A 25,260-nucleotide genomic window follows, 5' to 3' on the forward strand; every position below is an offset into this window, starting at 1 on the left:
ACCCACCGCCGCCTCCCTCCATTTTCCCTCCGACAGCCCCCGCCCTGCTCAGGGGAGGGGGTCGCTGCGGCTCCGCCGGCGCTGCTTGCCGTGCTCCTCTCAGGGATTGTGTGGCCAGCAGGGAGGTGATCGTCCCCCTGTTCTCGGCTCTGGTGAGGCTGCACCTCGAGTGCTGTGTTCAGTTTTGGGCCCCTCGCTACATCATAGTCCTGTAGCATGTCCAGAGCAGGGCTACGAAACTGGTGAGGGGCCTGGAGCACAAGTCCTGTCTGTGAGGAGCGGCTGAGGGAACTGGGGTCTGGTCTGGAGAAGAAGAGGCTCAGGGGAGACCTTACTGCTCTCTGCAACTGCCTGAAAAGAAGGTGTGGGGAGCTGGGGGTCAGCTTCTTCTCACAGGTAACCAGTGATAGAACTAGAGGGAATAGCCTCAAGTTGTGCCAGGGGAGGTTCAGGTTGGAAATGAGGATACATTTCTGCTCAGAAAGAGCAGTCAGGCATTGGAACGGGTTGCCCTGAGAGGTCTTGGAGTCACCGTCCCTGGGGGTGTTCAAGGAAAGGTTGGACCTGGTGCTGAGGGTCATGGCTTAGTGGGTGACATTGGTGGTAAGAGGATGGTTGGACCAGATGATCTTGGAGGGCTTTTCCAACCCTAATGGTTCTAGGATTCCTGTAGTCACAGCCTGGCTCTGCTTGGTTTATCATCCTTGGTAAGCCCCAGGACTTCTCAGCTCCAGGGGGGACAGAGTTGTGCGTCCCACCACTGTGGCACCTCAGAGCCCTGTTCAAGGCTCAGAGGCTTGGCTTAAACCCAGGAATCCATTTTCCATAGCAGGAGAAATCACTCACCCAAGCATGTGGGACAAGTCAGGCATGTAGAGAGGGGCACATCTCAATTGTTAACCTTCTAGCCTCCCCGGAAACTATTAAAAGTAATACAAAAGGTGTCTTGCAAGGGGTGTTTTTCCTAAGAAGCAAAGAGGTATACTTGGAGGTGCAAAGGACAGCCTAGGTCTGTGCTTGTGCATCCCTAATGCCAGCCTTCCCCAGCGATGCAGAAAAGCGGGACTGCCCCCCTCTTCGTGCATCCCGGAAGGGTTTTACCCCCTTCACAGCCAGCGGTACCAAGGGCTTTCTACAGGAATTCTGCCTTTAATTCTGACGCTTTTTGAAGATCCCCTTTAGACAACACTCCAGAGCACAACCAACCAGCGCGGGATGCCTTCACCCCCGTGTCCATACGGACACGGCGGGTCCACGAAACACCCCGAGGCGACAACCGGGCGGGGCGGGAGGGCGCCGCGGGGCTGAGGCGAGCTCGGGCGCCGCCCCCAGCCGCTGCCGGAAGGGGCAGGCGGTTGCGGCGGTTGTGGCGGCGCCGTTGCTGCCGTTAGGGCTGCGGCAGGGAGCCGGGCAGAGCCGCCCCACATCGCCTCGCCTCGCCTCGCCCCTGGCGGCCCCTTCCCGGCGGCTGCGCCATGCACCCCGTTTTCCAGAGCAGCCGGCGCGACTTCACCTTCGGGCCGTGGCGGCTGAGCGCCGCCCGCACGCACATCATGAAGTCGGCGCAGGCCGAGAGGTGAGGCGGGCCCCGGCAGCATGGGCCTTCTCTGGGGGTGTTGGGGGGAGGCCCTGCCCGCGCCGGAGCCTCGCTTGGTCGTCGTCTTGCTCGGTTTTCTCTCCTAGGAGGATGCTCTGGCGGGGGAAACCGGGGTGGTTGGGGTTGCAGGTGTTGTTTTTAACGATGCGTAACGGTTTGGGAGGCCTGGACCTGAAGCCCCCTGACTAGAAGCTTGCTTTTCTTAATTACCTTTTAAGGGACGTTAAGATGCCTTTAAATGCGATCACCAGACTCCTAAACCATCTTACGGTAATGCCTATTTCAGCGTAGTTCATTAAAAATTGATGTCTGCTCCTTACTTCTACCAGCAATTTCCATTCAACTGCTGCAGAAAATGCTGCTGTGTCAGCATCAAGTACTTAAGTCAGATTTGCTAATGTGGAACTGAACAGTTCAGCTATTGAGTGCTAAATTGACTTTAGTGGCAGCTGACTTTGACAGATACTGATTTCAGTTTCTGGATCTAATATACAGAAATCTTGTTACTCTTTTTAAAGGTAACTATTCAGGTTGCTTTCAGTTTTTCCAAGGAAAATTTGTTTGCTGAAGTTCACTGGTATGGAGTTTTACACTTTGTTTCTACATTATATTAAGCTACGTAAACTTTATATATTATGACACCATCATAATATATTTTTTATTTTTATATCTGTGTCAAAACGTGTAAAATGATATGTTCTTCCATCTATTCTCACTAAATACTTTTAACTAATTGTGCTGTAGTTTTTGCAGTTACAGGTAAAAAAAGATTTGAATCCTGTGTTTCACTTCTTCCTATATAAAGAGGATTCAACATTCAGCTAAACTGTGCCTGTGTTCTGCAGCAGAAGGCCTTTTATTACAGTACCCCATTTTTCTGGCAAGTTTGTGAAGACTTTTGGGGCAAGATGTTACCCTTAAAAATGAAGATCTTTATTCTTAAGCTCAGGAGGATGTTAATTCTTTTCATTATCTGTAAACAAGAGAGTCTAGAAGCCAAATTATCTGCTGCATTCATCTTCTGTTCTATTCAGTTTCTTTCTTTAACTGTAGCTGTTTTAAAATCAACCGTTATCTCTGTAACTTTCAAAAAGTACCTTTATCCCTTTTCAGGGATGCAAAGATTTTCAGAATGTGTTGAAAAAGGCAGAAAAATAAAGGTTCAAGGGGTACAGTTCAAGCTTGAAAGAAAGGAGAGGATTCTGCAGAGTGGGGAAATAAAATCCAGAATGAGCTGTTTGTGTGCAGGGGTTAGTTCCTAACACGAGATACCCAAAACAATTTCTCCATTTCAAATTTGATGGGTCAAAAACTATCTAGCTGCAAGTGCTTTTAGTCAGCGTCTTTTTATAATGCATTTATTTTGGCATTTTGCCTTCTTTATTGCTTGGAGAACATCATTATTACCTGTAGAAATGTTACTTCTGTCAAGCAGAAATCACAAAGGTCCCTTGGCAACCTCTGCAGATGTGAAGGATTAAAAGAGCCATAGCTACACAACTTCTTCCTGTCCTGGGGTTGGTCTTTGCAGATTGAGGGGCACTCAAAATGGAAAAGTGCCACCTTCTCTGGGAAAAGCATAGGATCATACTTTCAAGGTCTACAAATTTGCTATGTTTCCATTTGGTTAGCATAATCACAGAATCGCTTAGGTTGGAAGAGACCTCCAAGATCACCCAGTCCAACCTCTGACCTAACTCTAGCCAGTCTTCCACTAAACCGTATCACTAAGCTCTACATCTAAATGTCTTTTAAAGACCTCCAGGGATGGAGGCTCAACCACTTCCCTGGGCAGCCCATTCCAATGCTTAACAACCCTTTCAGTTCTTCCTAATATCCAACCTAAAGCTCCCCTGGCACAACTTTAGCCCATTCCCCTTGTCCTATCAACAAGCATGTGGGAGAAGACACCAATATAATAAGAGTAAGAACAGAGAGCAGTAAATAATGTTCTTTCATTTGCAGGATTATAGAAATAACCACTTTTGTTCAGGAATGCATTATTAGCAATACAAAAGTTGTGAGCAGGATGCTTTTTTTTTTCTCCCCATGTTGTATATTCCCCAATTAGTTGTATTTCCTAGAGTTTTCTTCTCTTCAGATGCCATATTTGTTCTCTTTAATCTTGACAAATAAAGCACTTAGTGGTAGTGAGAAAATTGTAGAAGTATATGAAGTCTTTTGCTAAATAAGCTCAGTGTGTGTATAAAGCTCAATGTGTATGTATTTATTTTTATATAATATATGTATAAAAATGGATATAAAACAAAAAGTGAGGTAGGATAGCTTCAGATTTTCTGCAGGGATTATGCTCGTTCAGTTCATGCAGTATAGGTCTGTGGCTTTCATGCTTAGAGATTACAAATACCAGTACATGTCCTCTGCAAGCTTGGGAAAGTAGTAGGGCACAGAAATGTCTTCTGCATTTGACTTTCAATGTACTCTGCCAGGGTTGTTTTCAACCTCTTTTTTTTGTAAGTTTCCAAAGATGACAGTATGGACCACAGCATAGTGAATTTAAACTTGCTGACAGTAAGTGCTCTTTCATAAAACCTCTCTTAGGCCACCTGCAAAAACAGTTCATGGACCATCCAGGGGTTTGTCTGCAACAGGTTGAAATCTGCTACTTCATGCTTGTTGGATATTTTTTGATTCCCTCTGTATGAGGCTTTTGTATTAGCCTGATGGAGAAGGAAAGCTTTAGAAAGAATCTTAAGGTGGAAAAATCGCTTCAGATCAATGATTCAGCAGTTCCAGTCAGGGAAAATAACAAAATTTTGTAAAAATATACTGATGGTGTCATGCAAAGTACTCGGTCTAGAGAATATGTACTCCACAACAGATTGCTTTCACTGAACTATAGCTGACTGATCTCACTTTATCGGACTTATATTTTTCTATGCAGATTGGCTGAAGAATTACACATGCCTTCCCTGCCAGAGATGATGTTTGGAGACAATGTCCTAAGAATACAGCATGATCGTGGTTTTGGAATTGAGTTCAATGCAACAGATGCTTTAAAATGTGTCAATAATTGTCAAGGTATGATCAAAGTGGCTTGTGCAGAGGAGTGGCAAGAGAGCAGGTACAGTATTTTATCACCAGTGGGCAAGTACTATTGTGTTGTATGTGAAACTGTCGTAAGGTAGTTAAAGTCACAGACTGGGCTCCTGAAGACCTCAGTGTATTTAGTTTTGCCATTGATATAGTGCTTGATGACAGAAGTCACCTAGCTTTTCTTTGCCATGATCATGCTATCTGCTACACGGGGTCAGCTATATTTTTCCTTTGCTTCCTGGCTTTCTTAAAGTAAACTATGTGTTTAACATGGCTTAGTTCTGTTTCTGTTTATTTAAACTTGTAGGTCCTCAAGGATTACAAGATTGTGTCTTTTGGTGTATCAAAGTGCAAAACACTGTACGTGTCTAACATCTTAGCCTTAGGAATATAGCAGGACAATTACCATGCATGAGAACTAATTGTACTGCTTAGTATTTACCAAATTAGTGGTAGAGCACTTAGGAATAAGTCAAGGAAAGAAATCAAAGCTGTCATAAAAACTAAGGCAAATAGCAGTGTTAGTCATTTCTGTGTGTTGTCAGCATATTATATTGTGCCTGCTCAAAGTACAAATGACTACTGTTGAAAAAATTAGAGTTCACACCAAACTAAAAACCTTTATTTTGTCTCATAAGATTAAGATAGTATTAGCCCAGGAATTCAGGTAAGGGTTTTCTAATTCACAATGAAAACACAGATGCTGTGAAAGAAGCAATACTGGATGGTTAAGTCTTGACATCATCAGTCCAGTACAGACAATACTGCTGTTTTTCTTGAGGAGTTAGGACTGAAGTGTGGGGATCATAATACATAATCTTATGTGAGGTTGTAAGGTTTTTAATAATTTTTATAAAATACGCTATATTCTTTTTCACTTCTTGAGGAGTGAGACTGAGCACACTAAGGAAGTAGTCAAGCCGTATGACTGGACTTACACAACTGACTACAAAGGAACATTGCTGGGAGATACTGCAACGTTAAAGGTGAGCATTTTTTTCTTGTTAAATGCTGATTACTTATTGTTTCAGTCCAACACAAAACACTTTTCTGAAGCTGTCAGTAGGCTTCTTTAACATTTTACATGGTTCTTTGTTTCTGACTTCAAAGTATAGTTCGGGCTTTTCATGTCTCATCATTTTCTGTTAATCAAATCATGCCTTACTTTAGTAACTTTCATTTTGGTGTCTTTTTGTTTGTTTTTAAGCATGTTAGGATCATTTAAGTAGGAACATTTGTGTCCTTTAGTGATGATTTACTGGGAGAGTAAAGCACGTGAGCATCTTCAGTGCTTGCTGGATGGCCCTGAGCTCCTCACACACAACAGAAGTATCAGCTGCATAATTCTCTGGTATCACAGAATCATTATGGTTGGAAAAGCCCTCCAAGATCATCTGGTCCAACCATCCCCCTACCACCAATATCACCCACTAGACCATATCCCTAAGCACCAGGTCCAACTTTTTCTTAAACATCCCCAGAGATGGTGACTGCACCACCTCACAGGGCAACCCGTTCCAATGCCTAACCACTCTGAGAAGAAATGTCTCCTAATTTCCAACCTGAACCTCCCCTGGTGCTACTTGAGGCCTTTCCCTCTAGTCCTATCACTAGTTATCTGCAAGAAGAAGCTGACACCCAGCTCCCCACACCTTCTTTTCAGGTAGTTGTAGGGAGCAGTAAGATGTCCCCTGAGCCTATAGTGCTTATTACTGTGTTGCTTGCCATTTTGTGAAAGCAGATAACTTGATCTGTCTGCTTTCATTGCCTTCTGTTTTCTGCAACAGGAACTCCTCATATTTAAACTGACAGTTCCCTCCTCCCCCCCCTTTGTCTTTATTTACTTCAAAATTAGACTGAAGTTCCCAGGCAGTCTATATTAATTCTCTAGGATTGTGTTGGTTACAGATCACTTGAGTTACTCTGGAATTAAAAGTACAGCATAAAATAAACTGTCTTGTTGGCCCATAGCCTTTAGGCAACCAAAGAATATTAATATATACAGGGAGCACAAGATGTGTGGGGGGGGGAAATACAGGTACTTGATTTCTGTGGAAGGGCTTTATTTTTGGAATACTGTTCAGGGTTAGTGGTTGGCTAGAAATGTCAAGTGCATGGAAAACTGTTTATAACCCAGAATTTCTCATTGTACGTTAAACATGAGGCATCTTTTAATGCTTTGAAATATAGAATGTAAACAGAATTGTTTACAACTGTAACCTACAAAACCTGTACCCTGAGGACAGTTTATTCAGAACTTTCCATTCTTGGTTTTTGCTTTGATCAGTGTTTCCTCTTGGAAACTTTTTAGTTTTAATTGTAACTTTAACTATTTGACTTTCGTAGCACTGAGCTTAATACATACAAAAACTTTGTCCTTCAGAAAACTGGGAACTGGAGGATTCTTAAGATCAGGATAAACTTACTAACTTGCCACCGAACTACATATACTAACTGTTCTTAATCATTTTCTTTAGGTTGTTCCTACAACAGAACACATAAATACAGAGAAATTGAAAGCCAGAGAGCAAATTATGTTTTTTGAAGAAGTACTTCTGTTTGAAGATGAACTTCACGATCATGGAGTGTCAAGTTTGAGTGTAAAAATAGTGAGTACAGAGAGGTGGATAAAAGAGGCTTGGTGACCTAGCTAGCTAATGTATGCACAATGTAGTCACTTTTTGCATGTTGGTTCTTCTGGGATTTGAAGTTTAAAATGAAAAGTTCTTTATTCTTGCTCTGAAAAATGCAGTCTTATTGAAAATTTTGAAATCTTTCTGTCAGTTGTTCTAGGCAACAATCTTTTCTATCTTTCTGCATCCTAAGACTCCTTTGAAACAGTCTGCCCCACTGTCCAGTTATAGCTGCAGTGTGTCACCAGCCCAAATTGTGACTTTAAACTGAAAGCTCACTCATACTATCTTTTATCTGTGTAAATTTTTGATGTAAATAAGTGCATACCTAAAATAAAGCTTTGTAATATGCTGAATCAAAGATATTTATTTTTTCAGAGAGTTATGCCTTCCAGCTTTTTTGTGCTCCTGAGGTTTTTCTTGCGAGTTGATGGGGTGCTTATCAGGATGAATGACACAAGGCTTCATCATGAGGTAAACCCGTGTTTGTCACCATGAATATTTTACAGATGCTCCTTTGCAGTGTTACTTTCAGAGAAGACCTTCTGATATTCCTGTAATTTAATGCTGATATTTTGGGCCATAGAGGTTACCTGAACTGAACTTTCAAGTGCATTTTATTATGGTGGTGCTGAAGCAGCAACCAAGTGATAGGTACTGTATGAGCACAGTGGGCTATTGCTCATGTGAAGTAATTATTTAAATACATGTGACAGACGTGGATTAGAGAGGCATTACAAGACAAAAAATAGACAACGGTAAATAGTGTGATATTGTTCTTACATGTTTTTTTTTTGCTTGTCTAGTGTATGACTGTAAATTTCATCTTGCAAAGGACTGTCTGTTCTGTGCTGAGTTCAAGTATCCCATAAATAAGACGGACCATAACAGTTGTGGTTTGCTTATTCTGTCTATCTCTATTCATATAGATGTAGGTGTTCTGAGTAAAAATTATGAAGAATATTCAATCTTTTTTTTTGTGTGCCTGCATGCAAAAAGGTAATTTTTGGAAAAGTCAATTTAGCTACACATCTTACTCTGTACTTGTGAATTTGAACATATGTGTCTGCTCCCAGGTGAAAATCTGTGGTCAATCAAACTCAAATGTTTACTAAATTGAATGTGTTTGCAGTGCTCATTTTGCACAGATATTAGATGATAATTTTGTAACTAATTTTTGCATTTTTTCCCCATTAGGCTGACAAGGCTTACATGTTGCGAGAATATACATCCAGGGAAAGCAAAATATCAAGTTTAAAGGTATTAAATTTTTTATTTTTTTTTTCCTGTCTGCTTTTTGAAATAATATTTACTGTGTGGACCATAAAACAACCTAAGTTGTTCTTTTGAAAGGCTTGTAGTCTAAACCGAGGGAAGGTCCTACTTCTGTAGCATTTATTTTAGGGATTTCGGGGCAGATTTGCATTTGTAGATGAGTTACTGATCACATTACAAGATATTGGATTATATTTTCTACTTTTGAGTTAACAGTTTTTAAATTTTATTTCTTAAAACTGTTCAGCCATAAAATCAGGTTGTCTATTTCCCATGGTGTTTAATTTCAGGGCTGGTTATATGCTCACAAGTAGTATTAGGGAATAAAATCTGTTTGATGGTACAAACTCATTTTTTCTCAAATAGCTTTAATAGTTCATCATAAAACTCCATCAGTGGCTCAGAATAGTTGCAACTCCAAATGTGCCACAATTGATTTTTATTCTTGACCCAATATCTGATTTTAGGTACTCATGTTACTTTCCTTCTTTTTTTTTTTTTTTTATCTTCACCTGTAAAAATGTCTCCTGTTTTTCTGTCGATTGTCTTGTATGTGTTGAAACTATGTTGTCTAGAGGAATCTACAGAGAAAGATACAAATTAGCTTAAACCAATTAATTTCTTCAAATATTAAACTAAAATCCAGTGAGTTCTAGTATTTCATATAAGAAGCTAAACAATGTCTGTAGTAGACTTCGTAAAACTAAGACCTGTGTTGAAATACCAATTATTAATGGCTAAATCTGAACAACTCCAGCAAATGTGTTACAATGACTAGAAGACATTAAACATGGGGTCTGTTGTGGCCATTTTAGTCTCTTCCAAAAACAGACTCTCAAAGAGTTTCTTACATTCAAATGATGAACGTTGTAGATTTGGAATGTCCCTGACTTTTTTGTGGTCATACAATCTGCTGCTTAAAAATATCAAATACCTTTCTTTAACCTACTGATACATGCATGAAGGAAGAGGTTGTATGTATGTGTATTTGAAGTTGTAACACAAATTTCTCTAATGATATCTGACTTCAAGTGTTTAAATTAGGTGAATTAGAGATAAACTGTCCATAAAAGTTTGCTTTTGGGATTCCCCTTCCCCTTTTTTTAGCCTCCCCACTCATTTTGTCTAAAATTTTTGCTTCTTAGCACGTACCACCTTCCCTGTTCACGGAACCTAACGAGATCTCTCAGTATCTACCCATAAAGGAGACGATCTGTGAAAAGCTAGAATTCCCAGAGAAGTTGGAGCCTAACCCAGAAGCATCACTGGAAACCACGTGTGTTAAGTCTAAATAAATGTGACTTTATATGGACTTGAATTCGACTGGAGATCATGTGATTGTGTAGCCATTACCAGGGGCACGGTTTCACTACTAGTGGAATAAAGTATTTGGCTAATTTTTCTGTAGCCCTAAAAGAAAACAGGATTCATTTCAAGCAGGTTTTGCTAATATTTTTTGATCTTTGTTTATTTTAAACTTGTATCTGGAGTTATCTGATAGACTGATGGTGAATTACAGCCTTCAGTGGCATTGGAGGACTCTCACAATTCAGAGTCTAGGTTCTCTTCAGTTCACCACTTAGGCAGGATATTGCCTGGACTCTCCAACACAAACACTTCTGTGAAGATTCTGTTATTTGCTCCCTCAGATGCCAAAAGACTACTAGAGACGTAAAATTGGCTTAATTTTATTTTTATTGAAAAATTGTCTACAGTAAAAATAAATAAAATTCCTCTGCATATGTTATGAGCTTTCAGTCCTGAACTATGCTTTTTGCTTGGTTTCCTCTACTGTGAGCTGATAACCAATCAAGTTATTTCTTAGAACCTTTGATCCAGATTTCTAACTTCAGAATATTCATTTCATCTGAGAATAGCTTTAAGGAGAAGTGAAAAGTTGTATTTGTTTGACACTTTATAAAGGTAAAATTACCTTACTTGTAAGACATTCTCTTCAGAGCAGGAGACAAGCTGGAGATTTAACAGACACAAAAACTGGTAAGTCTCTTCACAAATACTAGCATAGTTTGACGTCAGCCAGATTTCTCTAGGCAGTTCTGGAGACTATTACTTGGGGTCTCTGTGCTGCTACAGTCATGCTGTATTGGAAATGCATTGTACTGTATTTACCTTCTGTTGGACATACCAGATGGTGCCCGTGTATGATGGTTATACTGTTCTGATATTCAATTTGCTAAATTAGTGTGGCTTATGGCTGAGGAAAAGAGGGCTTTTTAATCTTCAACCCCTAACGGATGCTGGTATTACAAATTGAGAAACGGGAGCTTTAATGGCCTTAAAAGGATACTAGCCTATATTTCAGATATGTAATTTTTTTTGGTTTATTTTTAAAATTCTTTAAATTGTAATATCAATAGAAGTGTGATCGCATATACAGTTATGGTTTTAAATCAGTAATTTGTGGATTAAACTTTAAATTATTCTGTTGCTTTTGGAAATCCTAAATTACGTGAATGGTTTGGTCTAAGATTGGGGGAGCTAGACGTGTAGGTTTGCTTCTTGCAGTCAATGAAGTGCAAGAAGCAAAGCAGTATTGAAAAGCAGGCCTTGTGCTTTAAGGCAATGGCAGGTAAGAATGCTCCAGGACACCAGAACATGTACATTTTGGTTAAAAATCTTCAGATTCTACACTGCATGTCTTTAAATACCAAGTTTTGGGGTGGCTTGTTTCTATTAACCAGGTCTTTTGAAAAATGGTTCTCATTTAAAGAAACTGTTGTTTTTATACAATTGTACTACTATTTAACTGACTGCATTCTTAATAAAACAACCCACCTTGTTTCACTTCTGTTCGAGGCAGCCTGGTCTAATCATTTGATCATACGGTTGGAAGGCAGGAGCTAACAGCAGGTTTTCCTGTGTCACTGATTTATTCTAACCACAGGGAAGTTACTTGTGTGCCTCAGTTCCCTGTATGCAAAAATGAGAGTAAGCCTCACTGAGTGTTACGAGGATTTTTTTTTTTTAAAAAGTTGCTGATTAGAATGTTTTTTTTTTGTTTGTTTTTTAATTCCCCTTAATAGACCTTTAGCCTTGCTTTTGTAAGGGACTACTACAAAAGAAACTTATGATCCATAGTGTAAGATGAGCGAAGGGAACTGAAATTTAAAAAGTCTCTGAAAGAAATTACTAATAATCAGGCAAACTGCATGAGTGAACTTATGGCTGCCCTGAAGTAGGGGTTAGGTCCTGTGTATTCCCCATTTGTGAGTCCTAAATTCTATTTTTTCATCTCCTTGCACTTGTTTTCTAAAGACTTTAGGAATGATGAAGTGCGTATCTGTTTGTAAATGAATGCAGCATGGAAATGATCAAAATTAATTTGGTAATAAAAGGTTAGTTATGACCCCTCCAGCAGTAAAGGTCTATGAGGAGAGAATGGAAAGGAAGGGAACAACAAACTGGACGGGATGAAGAGATGGTTGGCTAGTGGAAGTAAATCATGGCACTTCTTTTAATGTAAACATTTACTACTTTACATGCCTTAAAGGCTTGTAAAAACACACGGTAAAATCAGAGCTGGAAGTGACTGGTGTTGTGCTAGCATGAAGGAAATCATTTGGGTTTAGTCAGTGATGCTAACAATCTCCACTGGGCTGAAGTCTGGAGGGCAGCCCACAGAATCAATACCTACTCTTGGGAAGGGTGCTCTGCTTGTGTAGTTTATTATGTATTTTATCTTGTTCATCATACTTACTAATATGTGACCTGTTGCAGTTGTCTTGAATGGGCTTGACTCCTGAATATATAGATTTGTGATAACCATCTGTTTTGGGTGCTGTGCATTTAAGTGAAACACAAATATTGGAGAAATCACAAGAACATGTTTGGAAAGTCAGTTACCACAAAGTAAAACTTGGAACATTCTTTGTCACTGTTACACTACACAGGTTATCAAGAAACAGCACTATCCATTGGCGTACTGCAAGCTCTCTTGTACAAATTTGCCAGAGAAAAATACTACTTTGGGTATATCATTTTGGAGGGAGGGAGTGGGGTGATTCTCCAGCTGTTTTGTAGCACGTTGTTACAACATACACACAACAGTTTATATTCTTTCTCCTGTGTTGCTAAATAAAATATACCTGTCGTTTTATAGTTCTGTTCTTATCTGGGCACAATAAAGGAAAATAAGGAGTTGTGATGCAGAGCTTTGTGTGATCAGAAGATCTATATATTCTTATTAGCCTGTCATCAGCCAACTCAGGCTAGGTGTGGAAATAAGAGGAGACTTTTCTGGAACGGGGGGAGTTGTGTCTGTGCTAGTACTACGTCTAAAAGCTTCGCAGTGTCCCAGTACCAACAGGTTAGCAAACAGTGGGAGGCCCTGAGGCGCCGCGCTCGGCCCCGCCTGGCGCCGTCCCGCGGCCTCCATCCCCCAGCAGGCCCCGCGCCCTGCCGTACCTGCCGAGCGCAGGTAGCCCGCGGCGGCGCGTTGTATGCTGGGGCTCGTAGTCCCCGAGCAGGGAGGGGAAGAGCCGGGCCGGGCCGGGCGGCATGGACAAGCTGAAGCGGGTGCTGAGCGGCCAGGACACGGACGACCAGGGCGGGCTGGCCGAGGTAGCGCCCCGCCGCCACCCGCCGGCCTCGGGGAGGCCTGGCCCGGAGCCCCCGCGCCCCGAGATGGCGGCCCAAGGGCGGCTGGCGCCTGGCCCGGGATGGCCGCCGCGGCCGCTCGGGGGGAGCCGGGCCCACGGTGCTGCCGCTTCGCGCGGGGCGAAAACGCGTTAATAAATAATAATAACAAGCGCTTGTCCCCCTTCTGTGCTTCTAGGCCATCGATGCGACTTCGTTAGGCTGGGGCACCAGGGTGAAAGGCTTCGTTGCTTGCTTTGCGATAGGATGCCTGTTCTCTGTCTTGGTAAGGGCTTCTTGCCAAATCTGACCCCATACTAGAGTTTTGGGAGCCCTGGTAACTTGTTACACACCGGCTGATTTTTTTTGAGTCTCTGTGGCGACACCTGACTCAGTTCCAGTTAAATACAATGCTTGGATCATCAGTAAGAAAGCCAATAAATGCAATTTCCTTTTCCCCCCATGTGTGTCTGATTCTGCAGTTTGAATTTAAGTCTTCCTAAACATCTTTTATGTCATGACTCTTGGTGTTTCTTTTGCAGAATATAAAACAATCTTTTTTTTTTTTTTTTTTTTTTTCTTTCTTCTTTCCTAAATATTCTGTTTTAGGGCACTTGTCTGTTCTGGATACCAAAGAAAGGGCTGACGCTCTTTGCGGTGTTTTATACGTTGGGGAATATCGCGTCTATTGGGAGGTAACAATCTATTCGTATTAGTTCCGTAATAAAGGTGAGAGACCTATGCACCTACCTTATGCAGGTGCATAAGTAGTAAAAAAAGTTGTGTTGTTTGTATGTGAATATTTGCCTACGTAGGTCATTATCTTTTTGCTAAATTTTAAAGACAACATCTCAGCAGTGCCATGAAATGGTAAAGAAAATTTTTCTTTTGTTTATTGTTATTAGGAATGCAGTTCACTCCAGGTTAAAGTTACTCACCAATTAAAAACAAACAACAAAAAAAAAACACCACAACCAAAGAATAAAACTCATGCTTTGAGCATTGATTTTTTTGGGGTTTAGATTTTGAGGATCTCTTTTGGCCCAGGATAGATAGAATTAAAAATAGTTCTTTATCCTTTTGCCTTTGATAATGGTGGTGTATGTGTTTGTGAAGTGTTTTGTTGTTCGATATCCTTCCCATGTGTATTGCAAAGGTTCCCAAAGCATAGCTCTACTGGCTTTATGAAAGGCTTGACTTTCTGTGATTGAGGAACTTTAGCAAGATGTTAGAAAGTACAAGGAATGGAATTGGAAATAATATAGTAGCTGCACATGAGAAATTTTTTATGCAAAAGAAATAGCACTTTATCTAAACTTTCACCTGATTTACTTCATGCAGTATCTATCATCAGGGCTGCAGATCTGGTGAGGGATCAGAGGGTAGATTCAGGCATCAATATGACCCTTTATGATAGAGGAACGGAGATGGATTACCTGTCAATCCATGCAGAGAGCCTCTGTGGGTAGTATTTTTGAAGAGCAAGTTATAAAAGCACCTGTCAGGAATGATCTAGCTGAAGCTGAGCTTGACCTATGCTTCTAGCCTGATAGTTCTGCTCTGCTTAATCACACTCTTTCAGTTATGATTAACGTAAAGTTATAGAATAGATACCTTAGACAAAGAAGAGCACGAATCAGTCTTATCTCGTATATCCTGTTCCTTTTGTTATGCACTGATTACCAGAATGACATAGTGTGCTGGTACCCTATATGACAGCAGGCAAGCTTAAGAAGTAACTCCCCTTAATCAGGAATCTTACTTAGTATCACTTTTTCACTTTTGCCTTTGTCTTATGTTCATCTTGTTTGTTTGTTTCCTTAGCACTCTCTTTCTTATGGGACCAATGAAGCAATTGAAAAGGATGTTTGAGCCTACCCGTTTGATTGCTACTGTTGTTATGCTAGTAAGTATCAAAGGGATCAGTTTTAACTTGTTAACTTGTAAACAATTTCCCCTGTAAAGTGCTTTCATGTACAATAATCTATGTCTCAAGATGTGTTTGTGGGTAGGATGTTTTGTTCATCCTGTACATCTGTTATAGTGAAAAGGTGTTTGTAGGTCCACCACTTTCCTATTATGTAAGACTGAACTGAAGCCAGGTTGTCATACTGAACAAGCTTTAACTGTCTGTAGCTGCCATGTGTAAACAGTGTGTAAATCATGTGTAAACCTTTTTAGGGTTCTTGAGATCACATCATATTTTCAGGTTTCTTAAGAGATGAAAGACAGGAAAATAGTTTTTAAAAAGTTGTATCATGGAGGTTGTGAGACATATCCTATTTTGCATATACTTGTGTTTTATTTTCTGACAAAGCAAAGGGGAATCTCTGTGACCTTGCATTAAAAATAACATCATCCCAGTTGTTTGATAGCTTCAGGTTTCAAAACTGCCAATTCAACATTCAACTAAGTCAGCTCTTGGAGTTATTATCATCTTCAGAAGATGGGAATTGTGGGCAACCTTTTTTTTTTTTTTTTTTTGGTGGGGGGCAGTGTTTGCTGTTAATTCTAAGAATTTCTTGTTGAAAGTGGGTGTGCTTTTACATTTCTTAAACTCTCACGCTTTCTCTTGGAGAGTCTAAAATCTGGAAAGTGGTTTAACTTGCCTGAAACTGTCCTCCCAGTTTTTCAGTGTGAATGTCTTCAGAGCCTTCGCTTATTATCAGTGCTGCTTAGTTTATTTTTAAACATCCATAGAGGCAACAGGCAACAGATACAGCTTAAGAAATTGCCTGTCTATGCTCACAAATCAGCAGCAGCCAAGGAGCTTAGTGCATAGTGTGTGTTTGTTTCACATGCAATTAGGATGCTTGGACTCAAGAGTATGCCTGGAACATTCATTGGAGTAAGGCCAGGTGTTAGGTGTATGTTATATGTAGACAAACACACAAATCATTACCCTACAACTAATGGAAAAACTTTTAATGTCAGTAATCATGGCTGAGGTGAAGTATATGATTTGGCAATGCATGCACTACTTACTGTCTTGCATATGTAGTACTAAATACTTCTGTTGTTTTTACTCAAGCAGAAAAATGTACATCATAATCTAGCAGCACACTCGTACATCTGCTCCAGCAGACTGAGTTAGACATTGATGAAAGAAGGTGAAGTATCAGCATTTGTCATAGCTAAATAAACTGCCACATCTTAAACTGAAAATTAAAAATAGAGCTAAAAGGCATTTTCTGTTAAACCTAGTGTTAAAACAGGAAATAATCCAAAATGGACCGCTAGTCCCCAAGATTCTAAACGTAGTAAATACACAGTGTGACTATGAAGAAAGAACACACTGCCTGTGCTGGACTACATATTAAGCAGGAATGCTACTAAGCAATAGCTGAAAGTACTTGAAAGTGTATTGTGGCTTTAATTGGTAAGAATTCAGTAATTACTTATCGTCAGCGCTGTGGTAGCCATGAGAATCAACAGGAAATGTGACATGTACAGAGGCAGAAAAACTACAGTTGTAACTGAAAAGTCTTACGCAAAAAGACAAAGTGTGGTCTATGCTTAGCCCACCAAGAACTGTGTAGGAAGGAGCAGGAACCTGCTGATGTTGCAGATGAGCTGTGGGAGCCTCATGCTCTCGTTCCTTTGCAGTCATGAGCTTACATTCTGAAGATATCAGGCTGGTGTTTTCTCATTGCTTTAATTAACAAATGTAATAGTGCAAGCATTTTAAATAAAGGGAACTCTTATACTGGGATGGATAAAACTAAGAAATAAAATAATCTGTTTCTGTATCTGTGAAGGAACGTACTTCAGTGTAATGACATCTGTAAGAACTGGAGAGTTGTTTGTATGTTTAATAGAAATTGTTTGTTTTCTTCTAGTTGTGTCTCGTACTAACACTATGTTCTGCTTTTTGGGTGAGTATTTGAGTCCTATATGTGTATCTATAACTGGAGTATCCTTTAAAAATGAGATTCTTACATGGTTGTCTCACGGATTGTTCTGTTTCTGCCCCTTCCCCTTGCCCTTCTCTCAGTGGCATAACAAAGGACTCACGCTCATATTCTGCATCTTACAATATTTTGCCTTGGCATGGTAAGTGATTTCCCCCACCTGCCTACCCCGCTCTTATTTCTATTACACCTAACATCAATAGTGGGATTGTGAGTGGATTTTGACCGTGCATGAGTTAAAGGGATGGAGAATTTTATCTCACCATTCCCCTAGATGCAAGACAATGCATCTAGGAAGAGCTGACTTGTTCCTGCTCTTTGCTCTCATTCCACTTCTGGGAGAAGCACCTTTGAATACGTTTAATTTCTGTGAGTTTGAGGTAAAACTCTTGTTTTTGTCTTTTAATCCATATGTTGCTTACTGTTTCGTATTCTGCTTTTAGAGACTCCTGAACTTGTCTTGTCAAATGACCCAGATGTGACAATCAAATTAAGCATCAGTTTTCTTTAAGTTACCAAATGCTCTGTATAATGTTCCTGGATTAGTTCAAAGGCTGGTATAAACTAGCCAGCCCTCAAAAGCAATCTGCCTGTAGGTGTTGGAGCATTGAAGAATATCATGGGTAGGAAAACTGTGTTTAGCATGCTTCTGTAAGGTGCCCCCGTAGCTAACCCTTGAGCTAAGGTTACTTGCAAGGATGCTGTTGTTCACAAAGTCAGAACTTCACTTTGGTTGTAAATCTTGCAGCTCTCTGTTCAGAGCAACACAGGTTGTTCTTTTCTTGACTCCAATATAATCTGACACGAAGAGTAACTTTTTAAAATGTTTCTTTGTAGGTACAGCATTTCCTTCATACCTTTTGCAAGGTAAGCGTCCCCACTCCATTACTTTTTGTTGTCTTGAAGTTTAGTGATACAGAAGACTAGTTTATAGAAGCTTGTAATATGTGGCTTTAAATTTTTCCATGGTGATGTAGGAGGTGGAAATGCATGTAGGTACCTGAAAGTAGGAATAAGCGTCATCTCTAGCAGGGGAACACAATCTAAATGTAACAAAATGAGAGGGCTTCCTATAAAAATAAGTTAAGTGTGCTGACCAACCTAAGGTTTGCCTTCTAAATGCTGGTCCAAAATGCTACTGGACAAGTGTAATCGTCTATGTACTGCTTTTTTTTTTTTTTTTCCTTACTGCTCTCTTGCCCTGTGAGCACTGTTACAGCATTTGAGCGCACTCTGTCCTACCTCATCAGCCCCCCATTTCCCCAGTGCACCACCTTGAGACAGGCCTCACTTCCACTGCAGTTGGGTGGGGGGGAGGATGAGCAGACCCGCTTGCCTTTAATAGTTGGTGTAGGCATGCAGAATGTATGAGCACAATGAAAACAAGGTCAGCCAGTCTTCAGAGGTGTGAGAGTCAGTGGTGCGACACCAGCATGGAGCCAGTCTCATCAGGAAGCAAAACTGAGGTGATTGTTTTTTTTTTTTCTTTCTCCTGCCTGTAGGGATGCTGTGAAGAAATGTGTGTCTGTCTGTCTGTCCTGAGAGGAATACTGGATGCTTCACAAAGTTCTAAGAAGCACAGTAGAACTATGTTAAGATCACTGTGTATGTAATTACCTAAATCTGTCTTAAACACGTGCCTTTCAGCTTGTTGTTAGAGGCTCCTTGTGATAAAAGCAGTGTATGCAATTGCTTGTTTTTGTAAGCAATGGTGTCTGTAGGACAGGGCGCTCACGTGATGAAGTTCAGTCTGGCAAAAGTACTGGGCAGAGATACAGAATTGGTTATGATAATTCTCATGTAAAATCATGTATTTGTTTCTGCAAAATGAGCAAAGTAATGTGTGAAGTCTGTAAAAAGGTGACCTTGACTCTGATGGGACCATGCCAGTCTAGAGGATTACTTTTTCTTGAAAAAGAGATTAGTTGCTAGCTCTTTTCTTATGAAGAACTATTTTTTTTTTTTTAATAGCCTTATATCACTTAATCATTGCACTGTTCACATTGAATAATGGAATACTGGAGTTTTCTCTCTTTTTGTGCCTCTTGCAAAAATTTAGGCTTATGGTATTTCTAAAAGGTCTAATTCTAAATGAAAATACTGTTTTGGAGTAAGTATTTATGAAATGTTTGATTCTGTAATGATTTATTTAATTTTCAGTTTAGACCAAAAGTGTTTCCTTAAAATATATGGAAGGGACATTATCATCTGCAAAAAACGTGTTCCCACAGGAAAAGCACTTTCAAAGTAAGGTTAATCAAGTTTTTAGTTGCAAGGAACCTGAGTTCTTTTTGACTCGAGATAATGGCAATGCATACAAGCTAAGAAACAGAAATCTTTTGATTGAAGTGAGGTGCTTCTCTTCTCCCCAGCTGTTGCATAGAAGCAGTGTGAAGCTGAGAGCATGATAGGTGAGCTCAAAGAATTTCTGTAGGTCCTTTCTCAAAGGGCGAACTCTCTTGATAAGGTATAAGTGGGTTAGTCTTTAAGCAAGTCTGGGGCAGGGAGAAGACATTTTCTTCTGAATTTATGAGTAAGTTAAAATTTCAACGTATCTTTTTGTAAATGAAATCAAGGTTTCATTTCTCCTAAAGCACTCTCATATGCTAGTGAATTTCTTCCACTTTGTGGAGAAAATACAACTTTCTATTGCCTGTTTTAACAAAGGGAGTGTGCAGCAATGTAGTTGCCAGCTTCAAACAAATGCCAAATGGTCAGTATCCAAATTCCAAGGCCACTCTCCATTCTCTTAATCTTCTGAGCTGTATGTAATCATTTACTCCCTAACCATGTCAGTAGTTAGCTGTTTAATATCTGAACACAGGTTTCTGCTTCTGCTAGGTGGGATATTGTTTAACTGTTCTTGCCTTTCCTATTACCAAACTGGCTTGCTGGAACTGATGGCTGTGAAGATAATTATCCAGTGGACTTTAGTATGAATTGAATCCTCTTTCTAGACCTACCTAGTGTTTAGTCATTTAACTGTATTGCATTTGCATAGCAAGCGTGCCCCAGACTTGCACCACAAAGACTGTAATGCAGCACAAACCTAGTTCTGTTCAACAATAAAATATAAGCCCACAGTGAAGCCAAATAATTCTACAGCTTTCAGAAGGTTACTAGAAGCTGAACTAATTCTGAACTTTAAACTTAATTGTCCTTCTGATAATTTATAAAACATAGTATCACTCCCTGTCAGGATCCTTTTAATTTTTTTTTTTTTTTTTGATGGTGATGTAAAAGAGGAACTCTAGCCAGCTGGAATCCAGAGAAAGTAAGTTACTCTTGCAAGCCATTGGAACAGAAAATGCCTTTTTGAAAACATGACATTGCTATGTTGGGATGGGTCTGTTATGTGGGATGGTGTTCCTCAAGTGCTATTTCCCTGTGCTTTTTTTTTTCCCCCCTAGGATTTGGAAGTTAGTGTTGAAATCATTAGGTTGACTATTACTTGAAAGAAAGAATTAGGTAAAGGCCCAAGAGAGACTGGGAATTCAAGAATGTGTATAGATGTTTTCCCTGACTCTGATTGAAGACAAATATCTAATAAGTTATGTGACTTTTTTTTCATTAGTGAGTAGATTCAAAGCCTAATTTACAGCTGTCAAAGGACCCCATGTTAGTGTTTTACTAGGACTTTGATAATGTTTACAGAATTCCTTTGTGTAAGAGCAATGGAAGTGTGACTCTAATGCCTTTCACATTCCAATATTTGTTTAGCTTTTATATCTATGGGTGTTCCTGGAAAACTCTACAAGTATAGCATACAATATCTCTCCTTCCTCTCTCAGGGAAATTTCTCTTAACTTGGATAATCATTCCAGGGTTATCAGCAGTCAGCACAATGGAATTTGACTCCTCTGTTTCTCTTCCTAATCTGAAGCATACAAAAAAAAAGAAAAAGCCTTTTGCTTACTCCTTAGCAAGCTTTTGCGCGACTGTAGTACCATGACTCTCTAGCTGTTTCCCTGGAAAAACATGAGATTTGGGTATGCTGCATAGTGCTTTTTCGATTCGTTGAGTAGCTAGATGGAACCTTTTAGCTGACTGTTGTGAGCACAACCACTTGGAATTAGGAAATTTAGGCTCTGAAACTGCTTCTTTCACTACTGATACACAGTGGGTGAGCTTAAATGCATTCCCCCTACACTTGCACCTTTTTAAAGCTATAATTCCAGCTCCACAGCCTTTGATTCAATAAGAGAGAAGAACAAAGCTTTATTTGACTGCATAGCACAGTTACGAGGCATTAAGGAATAGTGCCCGTAAAGGAAGGGAACACAAGAGGAGATGGCAAAGATGTGCATGATTACCAGACTGCCACTAGGGTTTGTGTTGCCCTTTGGTGTTGCATTCTGTTCTTATGAAGGTCAGACAGCAAGAGAGATTCACCATATTCTTGCCAATATGTGAAAAATACTCAGGGTTTGTCACTTCATCTACAAGCAGTTTTGATTTAAAAATAACTCTGTCAGAACAAAATGTTTTAGGTTTTTACTCACTTATCAGTAGTTGTATTCCGGTTATTGCCAAGTTTAGCATCAAAATATTCTTCTATCTTGTTGTTAAAATACTTTATATGATCGAGGGGTAACCAAGTATATGAATGTTGCCTCTTGACCAGTTTCAAACCAAATTATATTATACCATGGTACGATTTTTGCCATTAAAACTTCTTTTTGTTAAGTTTTGATATCAGCTTTGGTTATCTGCTTGACAGGAAGTGTGATGGGCATCTTTAAAGCCCTCTAGCTTTCTATCTTAATGTCCTTCAGGGCAGAAATGTTTGCTGTATGTGCTCTACTGCAAAGAGACGTCTGTGTTTTAAATCACAAGGCTCCTTCCTTCACAAAGTCCTTGCTCAGTTGCCTACACCACTTGACTCAAGGCTGACTTTTATGATGTTGGATGCCCATCTCAGTCGAGTTTGGTGTTTTACCAGAAAGTGCTTTTTTAAAGCTTCGTTGTTGGTCAACTTGCTTAATCACTTCTCTTTTTTTTTTTTTTTTTTTTTCTTTGTAGTACAGATAATGGTAGCCAGTCAGCCTTAACATGAAATGTGCATGTCTGGGATCAGCTGACTTTACAGATACAGTAGAAAGGGAAATGGGTGTTGGTGGGTGTCTGTTTCCATACCACTGAGATTCTGTACATGAAAATGGGAGGGGGTTCATCATTTCAGACTTCTGCTCTGGTTGATGTGATGAAGTTCACTGTGAATACTGGTGCTATCTGAGGTGTTTCTACTATGCTGATGTGAACAATGTGATCTTGTTTAGTATTTACAGTAATAAGATTGCTTGTGAGTTGTTGCAAAGCCCAAGGGAGAGATTTCTGCACAGAGTTAAAATGATTTTAAGAAATTGCATGAAAAATAGTCTTAGGCTTTGTGTGGATACTTAATGTGTAAGTTTGGGAAATGGGGGACACTGTTACAGGATGGCTTCCAGCTAGGTGCAGGACAGGCCTGAATCAATCATAACTTGTGGGTAGATTGCAGCTGTGCCTGTAATGCATTTGGAGGCTTAGAGCACTGTTGCTTATGTGCGGTCTGAAACTCATGTTCTGGAAACTGCCTGGTGGAAAAACTTGCACATTTGAAGGCTGTACCCTCTTGCTGTGTACTAAGAGATTGAAAAATCCTGTGAATTTCTCAAAATGGTTCTTGCTTTTGGTACTTAATGATGTTAATGAAGGCAAGATCACTGTTGCTATTGTTGACTCTCAAAACTGAGGAGGAGGGGGACATTGATACACACATTTGTCTTAACTATTGATGTTTACAACCATAGCAGATGCTGACCATGTAGGACAGAAAGCACAATAATGGTGTATTTTCTCAAAACTGTATGACTCACTGTCATGAGACAACACTAAATTTTGTAACAACTGTGGAAAATTGTTTTATAAAATAAAAATGAAACTCTCAAATTCTCCACAATGTTTTATACTGTTACCGGTTCCATTTGCTCTTGTGCTTTTTCTATGTATTTACACTGTTCGATTTCTACTTTGGTAAACATCTTTTTTCTGAACTTTCTCTATAATGAAATTAAGTCCTCACTTTTGAGTATTGTTTTCCTTAATAAAGTTGTAATTGCATTAAACTTATTGCTCTTGTGGTTAATACGAAGATTTTAATGACGTTGACTCCAGATGTTGCTGGAATCGCTGTCTGTGTGTGTGTTTGGTTGGTTGTTTTGGTGGGGTGTGTGTGTCTCATTTTCTTCTGTCAGCTGTTTCACCCAGTAAAACTAGCTCAAAAAATATCTTTTTGGCATAAAGTTGTAATAAAAGTAACACCCCCAACTTAACTTTTTTTTTTTTAATTTCAGATGTCAGCCTAGCTGTGCCAACAAAGTGTTGATTTAGTTCATACTACAGAGCAAATAATTCCTGATGCTATTCTGTCAGCAAAAATTAGAGTTACGAAGGAGCATAACTCAGGCTGTTCTTCGTGAAATACATACACTCTGAATACAGATGTACGCTGCCAGTAAAAAATGATTTAGGAGTATGTATGTCAAAAGTAAGGTTAGAGGCAATGATTTTAGTTTTACCTTTTTTTAAACCTTCAGAAAGCCCATCAGTTTGTGTGCAATATGCATTCAGAGACTTGCTGTGGTTTTAATTTCCCTTGCCAGTGTACTGGGCCTTGCATTGGGCTGTTCAGAGTGTGTTAAACTTCCTTCTGATTGTCAGGGCAAACCCAAACAGCTGCCTGTTTTGCAAGGGTGCTGGTGACACTTGTATGCCATCAGAGACTTTGTGTTAAGTTTCCAATTACTTACATGTCTTTTCTAATTTCTTCCAAGAAAGTTGTGTCTCAACGCTGAATACACTGAAATTACTGTTGCACAGGGAAGTCCAAAATTTTGTTTGAAATAGGAGATACTTGTCATCCTGTGACATAAGAATGTAGTGGTTTGTATTTTATCTATCTCATATATAAGAACTCTCTTGTCAAGACAGCTATAAACCCTAAAAGTGCAATAATTCTTTCTTTAAATGCTTAGAGCTATTTTGCTTGCTTTGTTCGACCTCCTGCGCAGCAAACTGTTGAACTTTGTAACGTTGTTCTCACACCGAGGTCTTAACACCTGAATGAGCAACAAAAAAAAAAGTCTTGATTTGATGTCAATGAACAATGAATTATCAGCTGCTCTGTAGGGAAAGTGTACTAGGTAAGTGATTTCACTACTTAGTTGTAAGGGTTTATCAGTCATGCTACAGCATCTAGCCCCTAAATTGTGCTTCTAAACTCTGCAGCAAAGTCACCCATGCTGCACTTGAGTTTAGTGACAAGGCTCTCGGAGGGCTGCTCTACACCTAATGACTGCCTTTTCCCCTGCTCCAGACAAGGTCTGATTTACAGGAGGGGATGTTTCATCGATGCAAGTATTTGAAAGTTGATTTTTTTTTTTTGTCTTTCCTGTTGAACTCAGCCTTCACTGCATTACCCATGGGGTATAGGCTTGTAACTGCCTACCCATATGGAGCCGTGGAGACTCCTGAAGGGAACAAAACCCTGCCTTCTCTTTTTTTTTTTTTTTTTTTTTTTTTTCTGAAGAAAGCTTCTGATAAATGAGATAGAACAGAATATTTAAGCTGCCAATCTTTGGGACTGCTATTTTAAGTTAGCCTATTTGAAACCCTTTTAATTTTTTTTATCAGGTTCCCTTGTGGCATCTCTGGAAGAGGTTGTTCCTGAGAGTCTGTGACTTAAAATCTCTGCAGAAACAAGTGTGGAGTAACATTGGTGTAGTGAAAAACGTGACACTGAAAGTACAAGCTGGCCAACATGATTTCAGTGCAGCTCTGAAGGGCTGCCTCTTCCAAATATGTGGAGTGAAAACCAATTATTTTGTCATTGCTATTTACTCCTGTGTTTTCTTGTGTGTAATAAGATGCATAAGACTTGCCACTTCTGATAGAATCAAGCATTTCAACCTAGAAAAGTAGAATTGCCATTTTTTGGTAATATTTTTGTTTATCACCAGCCTGCTTGGATAAGGGCTTTTTTTTTTTTTTTTTTAAAGGGAGGAATGATTAATCTGGAAAGCTTCCCGTGCTTTCTAGGCTGATGTCAGCTATAACACCAGGCAGGGAGGTACCACTCGAGCAGGCTGCCTGGATAACTGCTAAAAACATACCTGGTTGCAGTTACTGAAACTGTCCCCCCTGTTGCCCC

General features: G+C 39.9%; 2 protein-coding genes across 3 annotated transcripts; both read left to right on the forward strand.

Annotated features, from left to right (window-relative positions):
- The first annotated feature begins 11 nt into the window (after positions 1-11).
- Positions 12-11,367, forward strand: TIPRL (TOR signaling pathway regulator). Of its 2 annotated transcripts, none has more exons than XM_082761214.1 (7): positions 12-152; positions 4,503-4,682; positions 5,541-5,640; positions 7,132-7,263; positions 7,666-7,761; positions 8,485-8,547; positions 9,708-11,367. In XM_082761214.1, exons 2-7 carry the CDS (start codon positions 4,522-4,524, stop codon positions 9,855-9,857), a joined length of 702 nt encoding a protein of 233 aa, XP_082617340.1. In that variant the 5' UTR covers positions 12-152; positions 4,503-4,521; the 3' UTR covers positions 9,858-11,367. The 2 variants fall into 2 exon arrangements, with proteins under 2 accessions (XP_082617340.1, XP_082617339.1); XM_082761213.1 differs by lacking the exon at positions 12-152 and adding an exon at positions 1,344-1,576.
- Positions 11,368-12,988: 1,621 nt separating this feature from the next.
- SFT2D2 (SFT2 domain containing 2) lies at positions 12,989-23,170 on the forward strand. The gene is made up of 8 exons (XM_082769007.1): positions 12,989-13,143; positions 13,358-13,444; positions 13,768-13,853; positions 14,983-15,064; positions 16,998-17,033; positions 17,153-17,211; positions 17,907-17,936; positions 18,572-23,170. Exons 1-8 carry the CDS (start codon positions 13,081-13,083, stop codon positions 18,609-18,611), a joined length of 483 nt encoding a protein of 160 aa, XP_082625133.1. The 5' UTR covers positions 12,989-13,080; the 3' UTR covers positions 18,612-23,170.
- The last annotated feature ends 2,090 nt before the right edge of the window (positions 23,171-25,260 follow it).

Source organism: Aythya marila (assembly GCF_965140915.1).
Source record: "Aythya marila genome assembly, chromosome: 1".
Classification (NCBI taxonomy): Eukaryota; Metazoa; Chordata; class Aves; order Anseriformes; family Anatidae; genus Aythya; species Aythya marila.